This window comes from Scyliorhinus torazame, chromosome 2, assembly GCF_047496885.1.
Source record: "Scyliorhinus torazame isolate Kashiwa2021f chromosome 2, sScyTor2.1, whole genome shotgun sequence".
NCBI lineage: Eukaryota > Metazoa > Chordata > Chondrichthyes > Carcharhiniformes > Scyliorhinidae > Scyliorhinus > Scyliorhinus torazame.
This window is the reverse complement of record NC_092708.1, coordinates 316,528,979-316,553,665: the sequence shown is the minus strand read 5'-3', so window position 1 is coordinate 316,553,665 and position 24,687 is coordinate 316,528,979. Positions and strand designations below refer to the sequence as shown.

The 24,687-nt window shown below is 46.2% G+C and overlaps 1 protein-coding gene across 3 annotated transcripts in view; it reads left to right on the top strand.

Annotated features, from left to right (window-relative positions):
* Positions 1 to 24,687, top strand: part of kiaa0586 (KIAA0586 ortholog) — a 934,633-nt gene that overhangs the window by 354,508 nt on the left and 555,438 nt on the right. For all 3 annotated transcript variants that reach the window (XM_072489245.1, XM_072489251.1, XM_072489243.1), the window contains 3 exons: positions 15,060 to 15,216; positions 20,004 to 20,042; positions 20,548 to 20,613. In XM_072489245.1, coding sequence (XP_072345346.1) covers positions 15,060 to 15,216; positions 20,004 to 20,042; positions 20,548 to 20,613 — 262 coding nt within the window. The remainder of the gene's footprint in view (positions 1 to 15,059; positions 15,217 to 20,003; positions 20,043 to 20,547; positions 20,614 to 24,687) is intronic.

Below are 24,687 nucleotides of genomic sequence, written 5' to 3'. Positions count from 1 at the left end.
TTAAATTGATGTACCATCAATGATGACAGACGAGAGTCGGAAGAGTAAACTGTGGCTTTAATCAGCTAAAAGATACCTGCTGGCAGCCGGTCCCAGAATGAGGGCAGGGCTGGAGGTTAGATACCTTTATACCTGAGCCCGGGGGGCGGAGCCAGCAGGGACAAACCCAGACCTGTAACAAACAGTAAGAACAGTAAGTACCATAAGTAAGAACAGTATGTACAATATAATACAGTGGTTCACCACAATGGTCACTTCTTTCCCTAAACAGTGGAACTCGCTGGGAGCGGGTGAAGCGAATAGTATGGGTATATTTATGGAGAGGCTTGACTGGCTGATGAAGTGTCATGTGATACGCAGTCCATCAGCGGAGCGTTTTGCGGGCGTCTTGGGGAGGTCACCATCTTACCCTGCACTATGTTGTTATGAACTCAAAGCGTGGCACCTCTACTTCTTTTCCCTTTGCGGCAACAACAAATGCACAAGAAAAGAGAAAACTTGCGATGAAGATTGGGGAACAAAGAAGATCATCAATGGAGATCAATGGAGTCCAAAGATGTGCAGGTTAGGTGGATTGGCCATGATAAATTGCCCTTTGTGTCCAAAATTGCCCTTAGTGTTGGGTGGGGTTACTGGGTTGTGGGGAAAGGGTGGGGGTGTTGACCTTGGGTAGGGTGTTCTTTCCAAGAGCCGGTGCAGACTCGATGGGCCGATGGCCTCCTTCTGCACTGTAAATTCTATGATAATTCTATGATAATCTGGAGGTCTGAAGAAACTATCGTCACCACTCGGGCTGAAAATCGTTAAATTTGTGGTAAGTAAAAAAAAAAAGTCAATCAATTGTTCGCAACAGACACTAGTGTGAAATAAGAGGTTGGAAGATTAATCGGGAAACAACTGTGAGTTATTGGAGCATATCTTTTCGGCAAAAGGATCAAAGTTTCAGGTGTACTTACATGGTAGAAGCTGCGGAGAATGCACATGTGGCACTGTAAATGGGCTGTGGGAATGGGAACCTAGATGTCTCCATATGGGAATGATGCCCCTGGGCTTGAGCGATACCAAGGCCCGGGCAGAGGAGTCGTTGACCAACATCGCTACCACGGTCACCCAGGAACAACAGATAGTTAGGCTACCACTGGTAGTGGTGCAAGGACCAGGAGCCAGTCTTCTAGGCCACGATTGGTTACAGAGACTCTGCCTGGACTGGCAGCAAATCTTCCAGATGGGTACTGGCAGTCTGTATGAAGTTCTTGGAATGTATCTGGAGGTTTTCCAAGAGGGCCTGGGAATAATAAAGGGGGCCTGGGCAAAGATTTATGTTGACCTGGAGGCCGAACCTAAATACTTAAGGATCTGACCAGTCCAATACAACCCTGCCCACAAAGGTAGACAGCGAATTGAGACAGCTATCGAGCTTTGCCATCATACACGCGGTCCAGTTCACTAGTGGTCCCGGTGTTGAAACCAGACATATCAGTCTGCCTGTGTGGAGATTATAAGATGACGGTGAAGGGCCTCCTGCTTGACTGGTACACAATGCAGAAGACCTATCCACAAAGTTAGCAGGGGGCCACCCGAAGCTTGACATGAGCCATGCGTACCTCCAGTTGGAGTTAGATGCGGCATTAGGTAGGTATGTTACCATCAACACCCACAGAGCGCTGTACGAACACACATAGGTTCCCTTTGGGATATCATCAGATTGTGTGATTTTTCAGAGGGTGATGGAAAACATCTTCCAAGGGCTTCTCAGGGTAGCTGTATACTCGACAATATGATCATTACAGGAGACACTGAGTAGAAGAACCTGGGCAACTTGGAATAGGTCCTTAGGCGGTTCTCCGAGTGATGAAGAAAGACAAGCGCATGTTCCAGGTAAAAGTGGGTACGTACCTTGAATATTGCATTGATAAGGGCAGGTTGCACCCAGTGGAGCAAAACGTCCAGGCTATCCTGGGAGCTCCTGAAAACACGACGGAGCTGATGGGGCTCGTAAATTAATATGAGAAGTTTATCCCAAACCCGGCTACCTTGTTGACGCCCCAGCATGCGCTATCCAAAAATGGGCATGGAAAGCGCCATAAAAAGAGGCATTTGCCAGAGTTAAATGGCAGTTACTTTCATCTAAACAACCGATGCATTGCGATCCCTCGAGACCACTCATCCTCATATGTGACATCTCCCCATATGGCATTGAAGCAGTATTTTCCCGCCGGTGGGACGATGCTGCAGAACATCCTATGGCATATCCGTTCAGTTGCCCCTTGGAAATAAAACGATTGGGCACGCTACATTTATTTTAAAAAAGCATATGCGTCCAGAACCCTTGCTGATGCAGAGCGCTGCTATGCACAGATAGAGAAAGAAGGACTGTCTGTGATATACACGATAAAACAATTTCACCAGTATGTCTATGGGTGTAATTTCATGGTGCTCACGGACCATAAGCCCTTACTCGGCCTCTTTATGGGAGATATGTTTAAGTGGGTTTCCTCTGCGTGTTCCGTTTTCCTCCCACTGTCCCAAGATGTGCAGGTTAGGTGGGGTTATGGAGATAGGGCAAGGGAATGGGCCTAGGTAGGGTGCTCTTTCAGAGGGTCAGTGCTGACACGATAGGCCAAAAGGTCACCTTCTGCACTGTAGAGATTCTATGCTTCAAAGATGATTCCACCAGTAGCCTTCGCCCAAATCCAGAGTTGGGTACTGCTGTTGGCGACTTATGACTTTACATTTGAATATCGCCCTGGAGCAGATGGCACATGCAGATGCCCTCAGCCGAATCCCGCTGCCCGTAAGCCCTCTGGCCCCTCCAGTAATGGATAAAGTCATGTTAACGTGGATCTTCATGGATACCCTACCCATGATGGCCACTCAAATCCGCATGTGGAACCAAACGGACCCTGCGTTGGCGAAATAATGGCACATCGTCCTGTAAGGCAGATTACAAGGAAATCCCCCAGAGGAGCTGTGGGCCTATTTTACGAAGGAACGGGAGCTGGGTCTAGATAATGATATCCTGTTGTGGGGAGCTCACGTGGTCATTCTGCAGCCGGGTCGGCACACGATCTTGCAAGATTTGCATAGCGGACACCCGGTTATTTCAAAGATGAAAATGCGTGTGAGGAGCTATGTATGGTGGTCAGGATTCGACGGTGACATCGAGTGAATGGTGCAGCAATGTGCGGCTTGCCAGGAATACCAGAAGACCCTCCATCAGCCTCGCTCCACCCTTGGGACTCCCCTGGGTGCCCTTTATGGGATAATGTTTCTGAACCTTATAGATGCCTCCTCATAATGGCTGTATGGGCACCAAATGTCTTCTATCATCTCGCGAATCACCATGGAGAAATTGCGCTAATCATTCAGCACCCATGGAATTCCAGAGGTGCTTGTCACAAACAATGGAACCCCATTTTCAAAGAGAAGTTCTAGGCATTTATGTGTGCCAATGGGCTGAAACACGTCCGAACCACCCCATGCCATCCGCGCCACAGCCGGGGTAGTGCTTGCAGAGTTGCTAATGGCCGCACCTCGGGGCCCACCTGAATTTAAGTAATTGGAGGGAAGGTAGGACAGAAAAGGTACCACAATCACCGAACATGTGACAGAGATTTTAAACCAGGGGATACTGTACATGTTCAGAATTTCTGGGATGGCGGCCAATGGGTCCCAGGGACTGTAGTGGAGAAAACAAAATCAGTTTCTTATATAATCAGGAACAAAGTTTGCACGTTCTCCCTGTGTCTGCGTGGGTTTCTTCCAGGTGCTCCGGTTTCCTCCCACAAATCCTGAAAGACGTGCTGTTAGGTAATTTGGATATTCTGAATTCTCCCTCCGTGTACCCGAACAGGCACCGGAATGTGGCGACTTCGGGATTTTCACAGTAACTTCATTGCAGTGTTAATGTAAGCCTACTTGTGACAATAAAGATTATTATTATTATAAGGACCGTGTGGGATCACCTGAACCACATCAAGGGCAGGGAACTTGCCCCGGACGAAGCCACGCTTGATGAATCTGTACCTCGACCACCCTGCCTGCCGTCCTTTAGTCAGGAAACATTTCCCACCAGGGATCTAGGCTCGGACCAGCAGGACATGGATGACTTGGCCTCGGATTTGGACATGGAACCCTCAGTGCTCTTGGAGAACTCTCGATCGGAGACAGGCCCCCAACATTTTGCCTTTGTCGTTGTACACGGAAAAGGTGATCTCCAACATGCTATATGCTTCCCAACCCAGCCTCTCAGCTGGTAGAAGCACAGCCATGTGCCAAACCCTGAAGAAGGCCCCTCCACAATCCATAGCAGCGGAATCTTTGGACTCGGGGGTGGGGGACATGTTGATCAATCTCCCAGTGGGATCCATAGATTACGAGCTTTCCCACTAGTGTGCAGAGCGACACTGGGCTCGTAAACTTGCCCTTTAAAAGCCGGCCTGGACTTGGATCGGCAGTTCTGGTAGTTCCAATTGGGACCTTTGAGTTAATTGTAAGCTGTGTTGTGGCCTTTACTTTAGGTTAACTAACTACATGTTATTCAACTTACCTTCTCGGGCCTCCTGAGCTTTAATTCTCACCATCTTACCCTGTAGAAACAACATCTCCTAATAATCCCTGCGCTATGTTTTTGTGAACTTAATGTGTGGCACCTCTACTTTTCTCTTTGCAGCAACAACAAACATACAGCAGTTTCAATGGAAAAAAAGAATTGGGTACTCTAAATTTATAAAATAAATCCTAGCCACAACAAAATTGGCCTCCCTTGAGTGAATGTAAAAAAATCTGCATTCTGGGTTATGTGACTTTTTATCCCATCGTCAAAGTCATTGATAAAGACTGAAAATAGTTGAGACCACAACACAGAACCTTCCAAACATCACTAATCACATTTTACCACTTGGAGTACCTACCCACTATCTCTACTCTCTGTCTCCTGCCAACTTCCAAATTAATCAGCAATTTGCCTTCAATCCCATGGGCTTGAACAGTCTCCTATGAGGGACTATTGATTACTTCTGAGGGAGCCCATATGAATAACATCCATTGGCAGTCCGAACCACTACTTTAGTTACCCCTTCAAAATATTCAATCAAACTCCCTTACAGATCTGTGCTGGCTCTTTGATCAGCTGAAATTTTTCAACATGGTCAGTCAATCTATCCTTAAATAAGCAACAAATTGTTAGGCTAACTGCTCTGTAATCCCTTGCTTTTCCCTCTCTCACCTTTTTTAAATAGCAGGGTGTCATGCAGAATTTTCCAATCGAAAGGAACAGTTCCCAAATCAAAGGAACTTTGGAAGATTACAGTTCTCTCTACTTCCCTGGGATAGAAACCAACTGGTTCTGGTGATATCTCACTCATTATTTTCTTCATCACTTTATTTTTGAAAGTTAATTTTGGTGAGCTCTTCTCCCTGATTCATTATTAGTTTCTAATTTAAAATGCAACAGACTGTGGACATGGCTGCACTTCTTATCTCTCCGTGGCACAATGTTTATTACCTTGTGAGCAACTGAGCTTCTCCCCAGTCCCTTCACGTTTTAGCTCTTTCTCATCAGCGTTTACTTTGCTTTGTATAACACTGCGTTCTTAACGCTAGCAGGAGCTTAATCTGTTTAGTTAAAATAACAGTGAAAATAAATATGAATATTTTACGATTAGCAACAGAAAATGCTGGACATACATGCACAGAAGGGCCTTTATTGTCACCTGGAAGACAGGTTAAGGAGACAAGAAAATGTTGAAAATAAAGATCATTGTTCAGTCAAGGTTGTTGATTTAGATTGTCATAAGATATCAGATCAAAATGATTTTTAAGCTCCACACTTTGTGTAGTGCAGTAAATTAAATTTTCATCGACAACAAGCTGACAATGACACCGTATGAATATCTATCACGAGCAGCTTGTCTTAAATATACAATGATCCAGATTTTGAGGTTGTAATGATGGCGAAACCGTCGGTTCTCCATTATTGTTCGGTGAAACTGACAGTAATTTCGGGAATCCTTGCATGCACAGTTAACACGGAAATCAGAAGCTGCTGTCAGCGGCTCCCTGCTCCAGCAAGATGTATGGCTGATGTCCCCACCAATTTAAATCTTAGAAATCACTTGAATGAAAGTGAACTTCCACTTTTTTGTGCTGTTGTTGCTGCTGCTTGCAGTTGCTCTTACCAGGAGATATGCTGTCAAGGTGTGCCAGGCTCGTTTGTCTCATGCTATCTTCAAAAATCCACCATAGCTTGCATGCAACTGCTCTGTGACAGCTGTCATCCATCCATGCTTAGGTCAACCTCCCATTTTGCTGACCTCAACTTTGCCCTCTGGCATCTTTAGATTTTTAGCTCTGACCAAGCGGCCTAAATGCTAACATTTTATTTTCTGGTTGTCATTTTTTTAAAGAGTTCTTTTTGCTCTTGCAATTTCAAGGTTATCTTTATTTGTCTTATAGTCTGGATATGCAATTTTAAGCATGCGTCTTGACAGTCAAAGGCCTTTATTTTCTTCCACAGATCTTTATTTATTGTCCAGGTTTCTGGGGCACACAGGAAAGTGGATCAAATGTAGCATCTTATGTGTTTTTTTTCCCTGTTACATGCTTGAGTTTTGTTGTCCTTAACACCTCCTTCATCTTCACAAAATTACTTCTGACTATTTCTATCCTTCTAACTCTTCATCTTCTGTTCTCATTTGTCCTAAATAGACTAACTTGTCTTCTTGTTCCAGTGTGACAGCATCCGCTTCAATTTTCACTCATTTCTTCTAATATATTCCTTATAGCTACCGTTGTTTTTTGTCTTTTTGGTGTTCATACTCAATCCATATTCTAAATATATAGATTTTACTTACTCCACGATGTTTTGTAAGGCTGCTTCTGATTCTGCAAATAGCTCTGTGTCGTCAGTGTAAATCTAGTATGTTGGGCGGAATTCTCCCCCCCCCCCCCCCCCACGCCGGGTGGGAGAATCGCCTGGGCGCCGCGTGAGTCCCGCCACACCACCCCGGCACCCGCACTCGATTCTCCCACCCCCCCAAACCGGCGCGGAGAATCACGGCTGGCCACTGGGAGAATCGCCGCTTGCCGTTTGTAACGGGCGAGCGGCGATTCTCCGGCCGCGATGGGCCGAGCGGCCTGCCCAACACGACAGGTTCCCGCTGGCGCCGTCCACACCTGGTCGCTGCCGGCGGGAACAGCGTGTGAACGCTGGGGGGGCGGCCTGTGGGGGGGAGGGGCTTCCTGCACCGGGGGGGAGCCTCAATAGGGGTCTGGCCCGTGATCGGTACCCACCGATCGGCAGGCCAGCCTCTCTGAAGGACGACCTTCTTTCCTCCGCCACCCCGCAAGATCCATCCGACATCTCCTTGCGGGGCTGCCGCGGGAGGACGGCAACTGCGCATGCGTGGGTTGGCGCCGGCTAACCCGCGCATGCGTGGATGATGTCATTTACGCGGGGCCGGGCGCGTCATTTGCGCGGCGTCGCTTTTACGCGGCGCCAAGGCCCGGCGCACGTAAATGACGCGCCGCCGCTCCTAGCCCTCCCGGGGCCGGGAGAATAGGGGGCTGGGAGTGGCCACCGACGCCGGAGTGAAACACTCCGGTTTTCACTCCGGCGTCGGCACTTAGTCTCCCGATGGGAGAATTGCGCCCATTATGTTCTTGCCTCCAATTGTTACTCTGTAAGTACATTTAATTCTCTGAATATTTGTTCTGTGTACAGATTGAATAATCACTGAATAATTTTGGCAACAGTATACAGCCTTGTCATACTCCTCTCTTCACTTGAAACACATCTGATGGCCCATCTTCTAGCCGGATGCTCACTATTTGGTCTCAATATAGGCTCTGGATGATAATCACAACTTTACTGTCATTGTCACATTTTCCCAACACTTCTTTTAGCTTCCAGTGACAAACATGATTTAACGCTTTTGCATCATCTTAGAAGCAAATGTAAATATTCTTGCTTACTTCGAGATATTTATTGAAGATTGTTTTACGTTGCTCCTTGTTCCTACCCCAAGTCTAAATCCAGAATGCCTTTCATTGATTTCTTCTATTTTGTGCTATTTGTCTCACTGAAAAATATCCTTGAAAATGTTTTGTCTTGTTGATTGAGTTATAACTGGGTGTTGATAGCATCATAATTACAGCTGACAACCTGTCTGGTCTTGAAATCTAATTTTATACAGATTGAATGTCAAGTTTCTCCATTATGATTAAATAAATTGATTTAATAATTGTATATGTTTTAAGTTTGTTTATGATATTTGAGCCTCTACTTTAATCACATGTATATCCCAATCTTTATTTTGATCTCTCTGAAATGGTTAAAAAGTGAAAGATAATCAGTGCTTTTTACTTCTTGATTTGCTGTCTGTAAGAATTCTTTAGTGTGATTGGTTGCTTAGCCTGCTTGATGACATCATTGTTGCTTAATGTCAAAGATTCCCTATAGTCGGCTCAAGAGTGAAGATAACATTGAGAAAGGTGAAAACCCTTCCACATAACTTGTTTATCTTTTACTGATGAACCCAAGATCAGGACCTAAACATTAGGAGTGTTTTAAAACTGGGCAGCATAATGGCACAGTGGTTAGCACTGCTGCCTCACGGCACCGAGGTCCCAGGTTCGAACATGGTCCCCGGTCACTGTCTGTGTCGAGTTTGTACGTTCTCCCTGTGTTTGCGTGGGTTTCCTCCGGGTGCTCCGGTTTCCTCTCACAGTCCAAAGACGTGCAGGTCAGGTGGATTGGCCATGATAAATTGCCCTCAGTGACCAAAAAGGTTAGGAGGGGTTAATGGGTTACGGGGATAGGGTGGAAGTGAGGGCTTAAGTGGGTCGGTGCAGACTCCTTCTGCACTGTATGTTCCATGTTCTATGAGCAGGGTAGGTGGATTGGCCATGCTAAATTGCCCCTTATTTGGAAAAAATGAATTGGGTACTCTAAATTTTAAAAAAGGAGTGCATTTAACACAGTATCTGTATCATATGTATTGGGACATTATTGATAAAGATTGAATTTACTAATTAATCAAAGTAACTATAAAAATGGTCAAAATGCTATCAAACAACTCCAGTGTTGGCAGAACGATCTTCTATTTTTTTTTTTATAAATATTTTATTGAAAATTTTTGGTCAACCAACACAGTACATTGTGCATCCTTTACACAATATTATAACAACACAAATAACAATGACCTATTTTATAAACAAAAAATGAATAAATAATAAATAACAAAAATGAAAACTAACCCTAATTGGCAACTGCCTTATCACAAGTAACACTCTCCAAAAATATAATTTAACAGTCCAATATATAATTATCTGTCGCAACGACCTATACATATTATACAGTATATATTAACAACCCTGAGAGTCCTTCTGGTTCCTCCTCCCCCCCCCCCCTCTCCCCCCCCCCCCCCCCCCCCCCCCCCCACCGATCCTGGGCTGCTGCTGCTGCCTTCTTTTTTCCACTCCATCTATCTTTCTGCGAGGTATTCGACGAGCGGTTGCCACCGCCTGGTGAGCCCTTGAGCCGACCCCCTTAGAACGAACTTAATCCGCTCTAGCTTTATAAACCCTGCCATGTCATTTATCCAGGTCTCCACCCCCGGGGGCTTGGCTTCTTTCCACATTAACAATATCCTGCGCCGGGCTACTAGGGACGCAAAGGCCAAAACATCGGCCTCTCTCGCCTCCTGCACTCCCGGCTCTTGTGCAACCCCAAATATAGCCAACCCCCAGCTTGGTTCGACCCGGACCCCCACTACTTTTGAAAGCACCTTTGTCACCCCCATCCAAAACCCCTGTAGTGCCGGGCATGACCAAAACATATGGGTATGATTCGCTGGGCTTCTCGAGCACCTCGCACACCTATCCTCCACCCCAAAAAATTTACTGAGCCGTGCTCCAGTCATATGCGCCCTGTGTAATACCTTAAACTGAATCAGGCTTAGCCTGGCACACGAGGACGACGAGTTTACCCTGCTTAGGGCATCTGCCCACAGCCCCTCCTCGATCTCCTCCCCCAGCTCTTCTTCCCATTTCCCTTTTAGTTCATCTACCATAGTCTCCCCTTCGTCCCTCATTTCCCTATATATATCTGACACCTTACCGTCCCCCACCCATGTCTTTGAGATCACTCTGTCCTGCACCTCTTGTGTCGGGAGCTGCGGGAATTCCCTCACCTGTTGCCTCGCAAAAGCCCTCAGTTGCATATACCTGAATGCATTCCCTTGGGGCAACCCATATTTCTCGGTCAGCGCTCCCAGACTCGCGAACTTCCCATCCACAAACAGATCTTTCAGTTGCGTTATTCCTGCTCTTTGCCACATTCCATATCCCCCATCCATTCCCCCCGGGGCAAACCTATGGTTGTTTCTTATCGGGGACCCCCCCAAGGCTCCAGTCTTTCCCCTATGCCGTCTCCACTGTCCCCAAATCTTCAGTGTAGCCACCACCACCGGGCTTGTGGTGTAGTTCCTCGGTGAGAACGGCAATGGGGCTGTCACCATAGCCTGTAGGCTAGTCCCCCTACAGGACGCCCTCTCTAATCTCTTCCACGCCGCTCCCTCCTCCTCTCCCATCCACTTACTCGCCATTGAAATATTAGCGGCCCAATAATACTCACTTAGGCTCGGTAGTGCCAGCCCCCCCCTATCCCTGCTACTCTGTAAGAATCCCTTCCTCACTCTCGGGGTCTTCCCGGCCCACACAAAACCCATGATGCTCTTTTCAATCCTTTTTAAAAAAGCCTTCGTGATCACCACCGGGAGGCACTGAAACACAAAGAGGAATCTCGGGAGGACCACCATCTTAACCGCCTGCACCCTCCCTGCCAGTGACAGGGATACCATATCCCATCTCTTAAAATCCTCCTCCATTTGTTCCACCAACCGGTTTAATTTAACCTATGCAATGTGCCCCAATTCTTGGCTATCTGGATCCCCAGGTAACGAAAGTCCCCTGTTACCTTCCTCAACGGTAGGGCCTCTATTTCTCTACTCTGCTCCCCTGGATGCACCACAAACAACTCACTTTTCCCCATGTTCAATTTATACCCTGAAAAATCCCCAAACTCCCCAAGTATCCGCATTATTTCTGGCATCCCCTCCGCCGGGTCTGCCACGTATAGTAGCAAATCGTCTGCATACAAAGATACCCGGTGTTCTTCTCCTCCTCTAAGTACTCCCCTCCACTTCTTGGAACCCCTCAACGCTATCGCCAGGGGCTCAATCGCCAGTGCAAACAATAATGGGGACAGAGGGCACCCCTGCCTTGTCCCTCTATGGAGCCGAAAATATGCAGATCCCCATCCATTCGTGACCACGCTCGCCATCGGGGCCCTATACAACAGCTGCACCCATCTAACATACCCCTCTCCAAAACCAAATCTCCTCAACACCTCCCACAAATAATCCCACTCCACTCTATCAAATGCTTTCTCGGCATCCATCGCCACTACTATCTCCGTTTCCCCCTCTGGTGGGGCCATCATCATTACCCCTAACAGCCTCCGTATATTCGTGTTCAGCTGTCTCCCCTTCACAAACCCAGTTTGGTCCTCGTGGACCACCCCCGGGACACATTCCTCTATTCTCATTGCCATTACCTTGGCCAGGATCTTGGCATCTACATTTAGGAGGGAAATAGGTCTATAGGACCCGCATTGTAGCGGGTCCTTTTCCTTCTTTAAGAGAAGCGATATCGTTGCTTCAGACATAGTCGGGGGCAGTTGTCCCCTTTCCTTTGCCTCATTAAAGGTCCTTGTCAATACCGGGGCGAGCAAGTCCCCATATTTTCTATAGAATTCGACTGGGAATCCATCCGGTCCCGGGGCCTTTCCCGCCTGCATGCTCCTAATTCCTTTCACCACTTCTTCTACCTCGATCTGTGCTCCCAGTCCCACCCTTTCCTGCTCTTCCACCTTGGGAAATTCCAGCCGATCCAAGAAGCCCATCATTCTCTCCCTCCCATCCGGGGGTTGAGCTTCATATAATTTTTTATAAAATGTCTTGAACACTCCATTCACTCTCTCCGCTCCCCGCTCCATCTCTCCTTCCTCATCCCTCACTCCCCCTATTTCCCTCGCTGCTCTCCTTTTCCTCAATTGGTGTGCCAGCAACCTGCTCGCCTTCTCCCCATATTCGTACTGTACACCCTGTGCCTTCCTCCATTGTGCCTCTGCAGTGCCCGTAGTCAGCAAGTCAAATTCTACATGTAGCCTTTGCCTTTCCCTGTACTGTCCCTCCTCCGGTGCTTCCGCATATTGTCTGTCCACCCTCAAAAGTTCTTGCAGCAACCGCTCCCGTTCCTTACTCTCCTGCTTCCCTTTATGTGCCCTTATTGATATCAGCTCCCCTCTAACCACCGCCTTCAGCGCCTCCCAGACCACTCCCACCTGGACCTCCCCATTATCATTGAGTTCCAAGTACTTTTCAATGCACCCCCTCACCCTTAGACACACCCCCTCATCTGCCATTAGTCCCATGTCCATTCTCCAGGGTGGGCGCCCTCCTGTTTCCTCCCCTATCTCCAAGTCTACCCAGTGTGGAGCGTGATCCGAAATGGCTATAGCCGTATACTCCGTTCCCCTCACCTTCGGGATCAACGCCCTTCCCAGCACAAAAAAGTCTATTCGCGAGTAGACTTTATGGACATAGGAGAAAAACGAGAACTCCTTACTCCTAGGTCTGCTAAATCTCCACGGGCCTACACCTCCCATCTGCTCCATAAAATCTTTAAGTACCTTGGCTGCTGCCGGCCTCCTTCCAGTCCTGCACTTCGACCTATCCAGCCCTGGTTCCAACACCGTATTGAAATCTCCCCCCATTATCAGCTTTCCCATCTCTAGGTCCGGAATGCGTCCTAGCATCCGCCTCATAAAATTGGCATCATCTCAGTCCGGGGCATATACGTTTACCAAAACCACCGTCCCCCCCTGTAGTTTGCCACTCACCATCACATATCTGCCCCCGTTATCCGCCACTATAGTCTTTGCCTCGAACATTACCCGCTTCCCCACTAATATAGCCACCCCCCTGTTTTTCGCATCTAGCCCCGAATGGAACACCTGCCCCACCCATCCATGCGTAGCCTAACCTGGTCTATCAGTTTCAGGTGCGTTTCCTGTAACATAACCACATCTGCCTTAAGTTTCTTAAGGTGTGCGAGTACCCGTGCCCTCTTTATCGGCCCGTTCAGCCCTCTCACGTTCCACGTGATCAGCCATCACCTTGTCGATTAGCCATCACCTTTTTCCAGCTCCTCACCCGGTTCCCACGCAGCTGTATCTCCCCCAGGCGGTGCCCCCCCGCCCATCCCCTCCCATACCAGCTCCCCCCTCTCCCCAGCAGCAGCAACCCAGTAATTCCCCCTTCCCACCCCCCCCCGCTAGATCCCCCGCTAGCGTAATTACACCCCCCATGTTGCTCCCAGAAGTCAGCAAACTCTGGCCGACCTCGGCTTCCCCCCGTGACCTCGGCTCGCACCGTGCGACGCCCCCTCCTTCCTGCTTCTCTATTCCCGCCATGATTATCATAGCGCGGGAACCAAGCCCGCGCTTCTCCCTTGGCCCCGCCCCCAATGGCCAACGCCCCATCTCCTCCACCTCCCCTCCTCCCCCCATCACCACCTGTGGAAGAGAGAAAAGTTACCACATCGCAGGATTAGTACATAAAACTCCTCTTTCCCCCCTTTTTAACCCCCCTCTTTGCCCCCCACATTCGCCCCACCACTTTGTTCAAACGTTCTTTTTAATAACCCGCTCATTCCAGTTTTTCTTCCACAATAAAAGTCCACGCTTCATCCGCCGTCTCAAAGTAGTGGTGCCTCCCTCGATATGTGACCCACAGTCTTGCCGGTTGCAGCATTCCAAATTTTATCTTCTTTTTATGAAGCACCGCCTTGGCCCGATTAAAGCTCGCCCTCCTTCTCGCCACCTCCGCACTCCAGTCTTGATAAACGCGGATCACCGCGTTCTCCCATTTACTGCTCCGAGTTTTCTTTGCCCATCTAAGGACCATTTCTCTATCCTTAAAACGGAGGAATCTCACCACTATGGCTCTGGGAATTTCTCCTGCTCTCGGCCCTCGCGCCATCACTCGGTATGCTCCCTCCACCTCCAACGGACCCGCCGGGGCCTCCGCTCCCATTAACGAGTGCAGCATCGTGCTCACATATGCCCCGACGTCCGCTCCCTCCACTCCTTCAGGAAGACCAAGAATCCTCAGATTGTTCCTCCTTGCGTTGTTCTCCAGTGCCTCCAATCTTTCCACACATCGTTTCTGATGTGCCTCATGCGTCTCCGTCTTCACCACCAGGCCCTGTATGTCGTCCTCATTCTCGGCTACCTTTGCCTTCACGACCCGAAGCTCCCGTTCCTGGGTCTTTTGTTCCTCCTTTAGCCCTTCGATCGCCTGTAGTATCAGGGCCAACAGCTCTTTCTTCATCTCCTTTTTGAGCTCTTCCACACAGCATTTCAAGAACTCTTGTTGTTCAGGGCCCCATGTTAAACTGCCACCTTCCGACGCCATCTTGGTTTTTGCTTGCCTTCCTTGCCGCTGTTCTAAAGGATCCACTGCAATCCGGCCACTTTCTCCTCCTTTTTTCATCCGTATCCAGGGGGGATTCCCTTCTGGTTTACCGCACAGTGTTTTTAGCCGTCAAAATTGCCGTTGGGGCTCCTATCAAGAGCCCAAAAGTCCGTTTCACCGGGAGCTGCCGAAACGTGCGACTCAGCTGGTCATCGCCGCACCCGGAAGTCAGAACGATCTTCTATTGACGGTTTTCAATAAATATAACTACATAACATGGTAATAAATTAGTTTGAGCGTCTTCATTCTGCAATAGCACAATCATTTTTTTCTCACAATAATATTTATTGGTCATTCAGTAACTAGTGTTCGGATGATATTTTAATTTCTTCCGTCTTTGCAACAGTTATGATCATAATGTCACATTTTAAAAATGCCCTGATCTGCAAGGGGTTAATATATATCAGTATGCAACCGATGTCAGGTTTCAGATGGTGAATGTCATTTGCTTCTTTTTAGCTCTGGCAACCCGCTGACTGAATCGTTTACAGCCTTTGTAGCCCCCCCTAGGGGTTCTGGATCAGCAGCTAGCAAAGGGAGCCCAGCTGTACAGAAGGCCACTGATGTGCTGCATGACCTTGGTAAACTGAAGAGGGAAATGCATGGAATTCTACAGGTAATGACACATTTGCAAGCAAATTGTTAGAATTTGCAGCCCTTTACTGTAAATACAGGTTGAAGAATTTGAATTACAAATGCAAAGAGTGACTTTAAAGTTTCATATAGAAGAATGTTGGTCAGGTACTTGTCCTGAGTATCAGTAAAATGGTGTAATTAAAACAAATTCTGGAAACATTCGCCAAATGGATGGAATTTTCTATTATTTTGGCTAATTGTCAGTTTCAGTGAGAAAACCAGAGAGTAGCCCGCCAGTGTCATCGGCGAGGAATCACACCGTATCTTCAGGCACTTGAAAAATAAAAATTCTTTGCACAAGTTTCATGCTGCGCCCATGGCGGTCTGTCTCTGACTCGCCCGCTCTGGCATCACCTGAGCTCATCAATCAGGGGGGGCGCAGCATTTAATCATCTCCCCAGCACTCTACAACACTTATTCCAAGTCCAATCATGGGGATAGCAGCCAGGAAGACAGCCCCAAGGTTTTCTGAGGGAGCCCTCACGAAGATGCTGGAGGTGGACCAGAAGCGGGACGTCCTCTACCCTCAAAATGGACAGAAGGCCTGCCAGCAAGGTCATCAACTCTGCATGGGAGGTGGTAGCAACGCTCCTGAGTGCCAGCTCATTGTTAGGCAGATGAGAAAACAGAGTGCAGGAAGAAGAGGAATGACCTCCTTCATGCAGCCAGGGTAGGTCACCCTTCTCATTTGTCACCATGCACCCACTCACACACCCATCACACTTTCACTGAGATCTTATTGCCACCTCACGGGGTCCCAACATCCCCCCCCCGCCCCGGTGTCTTCTGTCCTCATAACATCCCAGCTCTCACTTACGAACCACACTCACCAGGCAACATTCCATCTGAACCAACATGCATTCTGTTTACACACTCCCATCCACAGCAGATGGAGGCAGGGACGTCCCAAGAATCCGGCACTCGGAGGACTGTTGTATGGTCCTTAGGCATTGCACCCTGCCCATGGAAGTTGCAATGTCAGGGGTCTCGTCCCACTGACAACACAAAGTGAAGAAGTCCCAGCCGCCATGGTGGGACTCAATGCCAGTTCTAGTCCGGGACATCCTCGAAACAAGAAGTTGGTGATCCTCGAAGCAAGAAGTTATCAGGGAATCCCTAGCCCTTTGCACATTTTGTGCCCTTGCCATCACCCGAGGCCCTTCTTCTGTCTCCTCCAGGCGCCCTCCTTGTCATCCATCTTATCGTCTGCCAGCTTCATTCCCCATTGGAGTGCCAGGTTATGGAGAGCGCAGCACACCACAAGCATGTGTGAAATCCTCTGGGGTCTCTACTGGAGAGTTCCCCCTGACCAGTGCAGGCACTGAACCACTTCTTGAGGATACCAATCTTCTGCTCCCCCAGTGGGCGAATGAGCCTCATTGCAACACGCCTCTGCTTACCTCTGTGATCTCCACACAGGCGTCATCAGCCACATACTGAGAGAGTAGCCCTTGTTCCCAAGGTGCCAGCTGTAGCTGCTGAGCTCCCTCAAAGACCACCAGGACCTGAGAGCGGCCAGCGATGTGGTTGCCATTGATGTTGCCCGGGAACCGGGCACACACCTGCAGGATGCGCTTGGCATTGTCGCAGATAATCTAGGCATTCAGGGAGTGGAATCCCTTACACTTCATTTTGGGGGCACCACAATGCCAGGGGGAGCAGAAAACCACATGTGTGCTATCAGTTACCCTCTTCACTTGGGGAAAATCCAGCAATGTGCGTGAACCCCATAGCTTTGTCATCTTGGCTATCCTAGTCCCGGTCAAAGTTTGTGGAGTTGTGCATCCTTGCGAGGAGTGCACTGGTGACCTCCCTGATGCACTTGTGTGTTTTGGACTGGGAGATGCTACGAAGGTCACCTGTGCAGCCCTGAAACGGGCCATAGAGGTTCAGGGCAGTTGTCACCTTCAGGTCAACTGGTAGGTTCCTTCTGTGGCCGGGTTTAATTGATTATTTGATTTCCCCAAATAGACCTAATTTGGCAGGAAGGGGCTGTCCCCTAAATTTGTCCTCAGTTTATTTGATTTTGTTTAATTGGTTATTTGGTTTAACCAAAATAGGCCCCCAGGGGCAGGCTGATGGCTATCAAGTCTCCAGGTTAAACTTGTCTTGATCATAAACAATCACCTGCATCCCCTCCATTCCTCAGAGATGCGGCAAGCCTTGCATTTTGTACATTGAGGCACAGGTAGCCAGGATTCTCAGACCAGAGACACTGCTTAGGCCGTACTGCTGTGGATTGCAGCCTGAGGTTGGGTAAGATATGTTCGTAGCATTGTTCCCCTCTCAGCTTCAGTGTCCTTTTCCCCTCGTTGGGCAAAATATAACCCCCTATCAATGTCTCCCCCAATGGCAACCTGCCCAGGAATGACTCCCACCCCCACCTAGGAACATTGCCTTTGCCCCTGTGCTGACCCAGTGGTTGCCCCCCCCTTAAAGTAACCACCTGGGTTCGTCAACCCCTCTTAGAACCCAGCACAAACACTCAAGTAAAGGTTCTGGCACTGCGGAAGGCCACACATGCTCCTTCCCACCTGACACTACACTCACGTCCCCTCCCCCCCCATATGCCACACATGACCCCTCCAGACACCATGCTAATGCTTCCCAGACTCCACACTCCTGCTCTACAGCACCACATTAATGCCCCCTACAGATACCATACTCATCCCCCCCCCCCGGACGCTTCACTCAAGGAACCCCCCATCTCCCACTTGAGACCGAGGCCCACACCAGAACTGCGCCCTCTCAAAATAACCCCTAATGAGTTAGCATTTGTGTAAAGAAGGAAGGAAAGTTAATGTTGCAAGGTGATTATCGCTGAAGACAATTAGCTTTAATTAAACTTTGCTTTCTCCGCAGATGCTGCCTGACCCATTGAGTGTTTCCAGCATTCTTGTTTTATTTTCAGATTTCCAGCATCTATAATGCAGCTGTAAGCCTAAAAATCCACAAGGTGCTTGTTCACTTCTGCAGTTGATCTCCTGGCTATCTTTAATTAGGAGAAAAGAAATATTATGTTATATTATTTGATAAGATTTATTTATAATGCAGGAGAATATTCTAATTTGCATATAGAATTTATCTTCTTGACTTTGTTTATGGAAAGGGTTTGCATCATGACTTGAATGCATTGGAAACAGCTGGGAACACAGACCTGAGTATGTGACGGTACAAATGCTATCCTGCAGTAGTTGTCTGACACTCGAGTACAGAGTTATAACAAAATAATTTGCAGGGATAACAATGACATAAAATTGGGCAGGGTGCGGGTATTGAAAAGCATCATGTCGAGGCTATTGGTAGGTTGCTGCATAGGTAGAAGAGAGTTTCAAAGCAGATACAAAATCAAGCGTCTGATATCATCCTATATATTTTAGCGTACAAAGATCTCAGGTATTTTAACTGTGTCATGTGAACTTTGGAATTATGCTTCATGTTATACTCTTGAAAAATATAATCTATTATTTGATTATTGTTCCCTTTGTGAAAACTAAATTACTAGTGAAAAGACCACCCTCCCAAATCTATGGAACGATATTAATGAATGTAAATTGCACACATTTTGAGGTAATACATGGTCTTAATCACATACATCATTGCTTTTTTTTTCAGGTAGGTATTTAGTCATTCACAACCTTTATTAAGAACATAATCTGTTAAATTAACTTGTGGAGTAATGTCTTCTCCCCCGTTAACACTCTGGAGGTGTTGGTTCGTTCAGTTTGCAATATTTCTGGTTATGGATTGTGTTGATTCATTCATTCTAATTCTGGCCCAATATGATTCCTACAAATATGTTGAATTTTATCCGTATGAAAAATTGAATTCAAAGATTTTGGACATTTGCAAAACAAAGTCATACTTACCTTTTATCATACAATATGTGTGTATAACCAAGTTGAAAATTTGTCAACATCATCTTATGAAAAAAGGGATAGAATTATAAAATTATTTTTTGGAGTATTTTGAGATTGCAGATCCTCTGATGTCAAAATGGAGCCAGCAGTGAATTTTGAGAATTTGTTGCATTGATTAGTTAGATGTTTCTAAAAAAGAGGAGAACTCTGAGCTCAGTGAGATTTGTTTTAAGATAAAGGAGGAGATTAATCTGTCAATTGAAACTCAAAAGAATGTGTGTTTTTTTTTGCATCAAAAGACACTTTGCTGAATTTGGTTTTATGATCTGAAATTTGTTTTCAAATCAGATCAATAATAAATATCTCTAAGCTACCACAATGGAACCTAAAAGTATTGAATACCATGATTACATCAATAAGTTTGGCCAGGTATCAAACTCGCGTCTTGAATACATGAAGCAAACTTGGTAGAAATCCATGCAGGACTTTGAAAGTCATCACATTTCAAGACAGATGGAAATGCTGATTGGGATCGCTGCTCACTGCTACTCAATAGTGAATAGGAAGTGTTTCTGTTTATTTTTTGAAATTAAAGGCAGACGACATTTTAAAGACAGCGACCTATTCGGTGTAAGAAATTTGAACTCCTTTAGACTCTTAGAAATTACTTCTTTTCAATGTGAGAATTGTGAGCAGAGGTTTTCTTATTGTAAATCTTCGAATTTTGTGTTTGAATGCCAATGATCTTAATTGTAAGGGCCAGGAATTTAGAATCACTGCACCATATTATCTGCAGTCGAACTGCTCTCTCTGCTTTTTTGTCATGAAGTCAGAAGCTGATGGGCAAATGATTCAAAATGGTTCTGTTTTGCAGGAGATTTCACAGTTGTCATGCTTTCTCTTTCAGGAGGCAGAACACTGGCAATGTCGTATGCAAGACATTAAGGTTTGCCTTTTGATTTGTCTTTAAAAAAAAATATTTCTTTATTCTCCTCCTTTTTCGCATTTTCTCACAAATTTACACCCACCAACAATAAACAATAATCAGTAACAAATATGTCAATCCCCATATCGATAACAACGATCCCATCCTCCTACCAAACCCAAAACATTTGCCCACATGTTCACATAAACAACTGACAAAAAGGAATCAGGAATCACCCATGGCCACCATTAACACCCATCGCCCCCCTTCCCCCCAACCCTCTCCTCCCCCCCCCCCAACTAATGTTCGATGTTATCCAGTTCTTGAAAGTGCATAACCGCCTGTACCCGACCTGCCAGTGACAGAGGGAGACCATCCCACCTTCCTTTTGATTTGTCTTAAATATTCACAGCATTTTCAACTCTGGTAGCATATTGAGACAGGAATCGAATTCATTTAAAAAACCTGATCGTAAGACATGACGTTTTACTTATTTTTCTCTCTTGATTCCCTTTCTTTCAAATAGAGTGTGAGTGCCAGTCAGAGCAACGACCACAAGTCTATTGACTCGACATCTCTGCAACATCATCTGGTGAGTTACCATGGAGATTACTACCCTGTTCACCTCCACTGTATGTTCAATTCAGAATTGCCCCCCCCCCCCCACCCGGCCAGGATTTGTCACATTTCATACTGGTAGTTCGCAAATACATTTTACCTTTTCTATGCGATGTGAAGCACTATAAAATTACATCAAAGAATCCTCATGATTGCTTTTCAACACTTACACCGTGTACCATCTTTGCCGTTAACATTCAGCTGAAAAACAAGATTAAAAAAACGGAAGCTACTTGCTTTGAAGAGTGCACGTCTCTTCACTGATAACCTGCACTTTACATATTAATATATATCCAATGTAAACAGTGCAGTCAGTTTTTTAAGAATAACAAACCATCTTTTTTTTTAACGCTTTGACAATTCACTTTGCCTCTTTGTTGGGTGCAGTTCCACATACTCCAGTTTTTCAACCTTGACGATGAATGCTATTAGGCTATTTAACTGCATTGGCATGACCATCGAGTCTGATCCTGCCCTCACTCGCAATCTACGCACAGAAATTTCAACCAAGGGTCACTGAACTAGTCACAGATTTCGTTGCTGACATGGATTTGAAAGAACCAATGTTAGGAATTATAGTTTTGTTTTAATAGATTTAAATGCTTCTTAATTATGGATTCACTCTATACGAATATGAGCATTCTCAAAATTTGGTAGTATGTGGCAGTCTGCAACATTTATAGCTGGGTCTGTGTTGGCAGTCACAGAATCTGCTTGTGAGAATCAAATAATATATAGTGTATCTCGTGTAATTTCATGCAGGCGTAAAAATATAATTGCATCCAAATTTTTTAAAGGGCATCATTTCTGTGCTGGTAGTTTTATACAACTGTACCTCTAGCTCCTTGGCTGTCAAGGGAGTGCCAGAATCTACAGTAAGGATGTCAACCTTTGTAGTACCATGTTGACAGCTCTCATCGGTTCTTTGCAATCTGCTAAAACTGTAAGGATGACATTGCCGATTTTGGCCTTAATGCCGACTGTGCCATGATTATACAAAATGCAGGACGAAAGTCTTGAATAAAATTCAGATTGAGAAAAATATAGACAGTACTTAATTTTTTTACTTATAAATGTTAGCTTGCTTGCAACTAACTTAACTCCTTTTCCAAAGAAGTTGACTTTGAACAATTCAGGCAGGCATTACAAGCTGAATTTTAAAGTGGGGGTAGGGAAAAGGAGCTGCGGCTGGACTTGAGTCATGAAACCGTCCCCATAGGGAATCAGTCGCTAGGAGTTTGACCTGCACCTCTTGGCAAAGAGATAGGTTCCCTGGCAAATTAAGGGCAGCAGGCAAGCTCCTGAAACTGGATGGCGGCAGATCAGAGGCCTTACAGGTTCAGAGAAGCAGATGGCTGCGCTAAGGGTAAGTAACTAAGAGGGTGCTTCAACATGAAAGTGTCCTCTCGGCATTAAAAAAACAATTAAATTTGAATATAGGAAAAGCAATCAGGCCACCTTTGGCAGCCTTTGATTACTCCTGCCTCCAGGGAAGGAGTGCAAGGCCTGTATGGGATGCTAACATCCCGACCACTGCATTGCAAACCGAAGGCAAACTGGATATTCCCAGTCGACCTTCTTTACCTACTGTTATCAAGGCTCTTAGTGGGTCCAATTGACCACCCTTGTGGGGGCAGGCAGCTATGCCAGGCTCTGACGCTGCCTCCCCCAAAATGTCTGTGCCGGGAACAGTGCAAAAAAATCGGCATGCGAATTGGCACCAGTATTTTTGAACCCATTCATAGAATCCTTACAGTGCAGAAGGAGGCCATCGAGTCTCACCGATTCTCCGAAAGAGCACTCTACCTAGCCTCTATCCCCGTAACCCTGTCCATTAATCATGGTCAATCCACCTAACCTACACATCTTTGGACTGTGGGAGGCAACGGAGCCCCCAGAGGAAATCCATGCGGACACAGGGAGAACGTGGCATGCGCCAAATCCTGCCCTATAGTTTTACAGTGCCTAAATGGATCAGTACCAGCGTTGTGTAGTCAATGCACATGGTTCTGCTCACTGATGTTAGAAGTTAAGCTTAAAGTCCCAGGGAAAATCTTCAGTGCTGCATTTATTGGTGAAATGAAGGAAATAATACAATGCGAGAAGATTTGCTCCGTGTGAAAAGTGCGATGAAGCTATAAGTCTTTTTATAAAGAGCAGGTTTAGGACTTTGTTCTGCACATGACAGAGAAAGAAATACCTTTCCTTCCTGCCTATGGTCAAAAATTCCTATCTGGTCAGAGTGGAAAAGTGTGTTAATCATAAACTAGCAGGGAAAAAAACAAGAAAACAGGAGTAGCAATTAATATGAGGCAATAAAATTAGATGACTGAAAACGGTTTGTGAATACAAAGAGGGTTAAAAAAACCTTTTGCCCCACAAAATGCTTCATGATTGTACCTCTGCTTCCAATAGCAATCAGCAGCCATTTCTTCAACCAAAGAGAAATGCTGGAAAATCTCAGCAGGTCTGGCAGCATCTGTAGGGAGAGAAAAGAGCTAACGTTTCGAGTCCAGATAACCCTTTGTCAAAGCATTTTCTCTTTGGCTTCAGATTCCAGCCGCAGTAATTTGCTTTTAGCCATTTCTTTACCTTGAATATGACCAAGGGCACTCAAGTGTGCCAAAATCTTTATGAGAAGATAAGAAAGATCATGCAATAGAAACCTAAATAAATTGCCTCAATAGCAAGGCTGCCCTTTTTTAAAATAAAAAGAAACAAGTAGGTGTTGATATTCCCAAGGGATTCTAAATCCCTTTAATCTTTTGACACCTTTAATTGGCTTCCAAAATGATAGAGGGATTAGGTGCATTGCAAGAACTATAAAACTGCCAAGTAGTCATCTCAAAGTGTGATTTTATCATCAACCTGATAAACGCCAAGGAAACCAACTAAAATGGCCTAGTTTGAGCATTCTCCAGACTTTGCTTTGGTAGCAGCCTGCAAGACGCATTGGCTGTGCTTTGTTGAGGTTTATTTGCATTGTGTTCCAACGATTGTGCACCAAATTTTATTGCTGCAGTTACTTAGTTATAGTCACACTAATGACTACAAAGTGTTCAACACCATTCACAATTCCTTACATTGAACAAGCCCAGGCACACATGCAGCAAAACCCAGACAACATTCAGGCTGGGACTGATACATGCCAAGTGACATGCATGTCACAGAAATGCCAGACAATAACCATTTCCAAAAAGGGAGAATCTAATCAACTCAACAGCATCACCATTGCTGAATTCCCACCATCAACATTCTGGGGATTAATTGACCAGGAGTATTCCAGCCATATAAATGGCTGGAATAGCAGTTGAGAGAGGTGAGAAACTGTGACAAATAACTCAAAGCCTGTCTGTCATCTTCAAGCCACAAATCAGGAATGTATTGAATACTCTCATTTGCCTGGTGCGTACAGCCCCAACAACATTCACAATGCTCAATACCGTCCAAGACAAAGCAGACCATTTGAATGCCATGCCATGCACACCTTAAACATTCACTTGCTCCACCACTAACGCAAGGTGGCAGCTATGGCGGTTTTCACCATGCGGTACTTGGGCTGCTTGGGGCCCTGCAATTGTCTTTCCTGTGACCCTCCTGATTATCCGCCTCCCTTCCACTCCCTGCTCCCCTCCCACTCATTGACCCTCCTGCTTTCTGCTTCCCTCATTGACCCCCCCACTCACAGATCCTCTTGTTCCCTCCCTCCCTCTGGTTGCCCCTCTTGCTGCCCCACTGCTGAGCGCTTGCTCAAGGCAAGAGTTTGGGAGAAGAAGCAGCAAGCAAGAGAGGGCCAGCAAGCAGAGCGGCTGAGAAGGAAGTGGCAAGCAGAAGGCAAATAAAAGGAATTAGTAAACTATTGAGCATTATTGAACTATGCAGAGTTAGTAAGCTATTCAAAGTTAGTAAGCTATTCAAAGTCAGTAAACTATTTAGAGTTAGTAAGCTATTTAGAGTTAGTAAGCTATTAAACATATTACTAACTGTACACATGGCATTTTGTGTACAGTTACTAATGTGTTAATCTTTTAGAATCATTTTTGTGTTT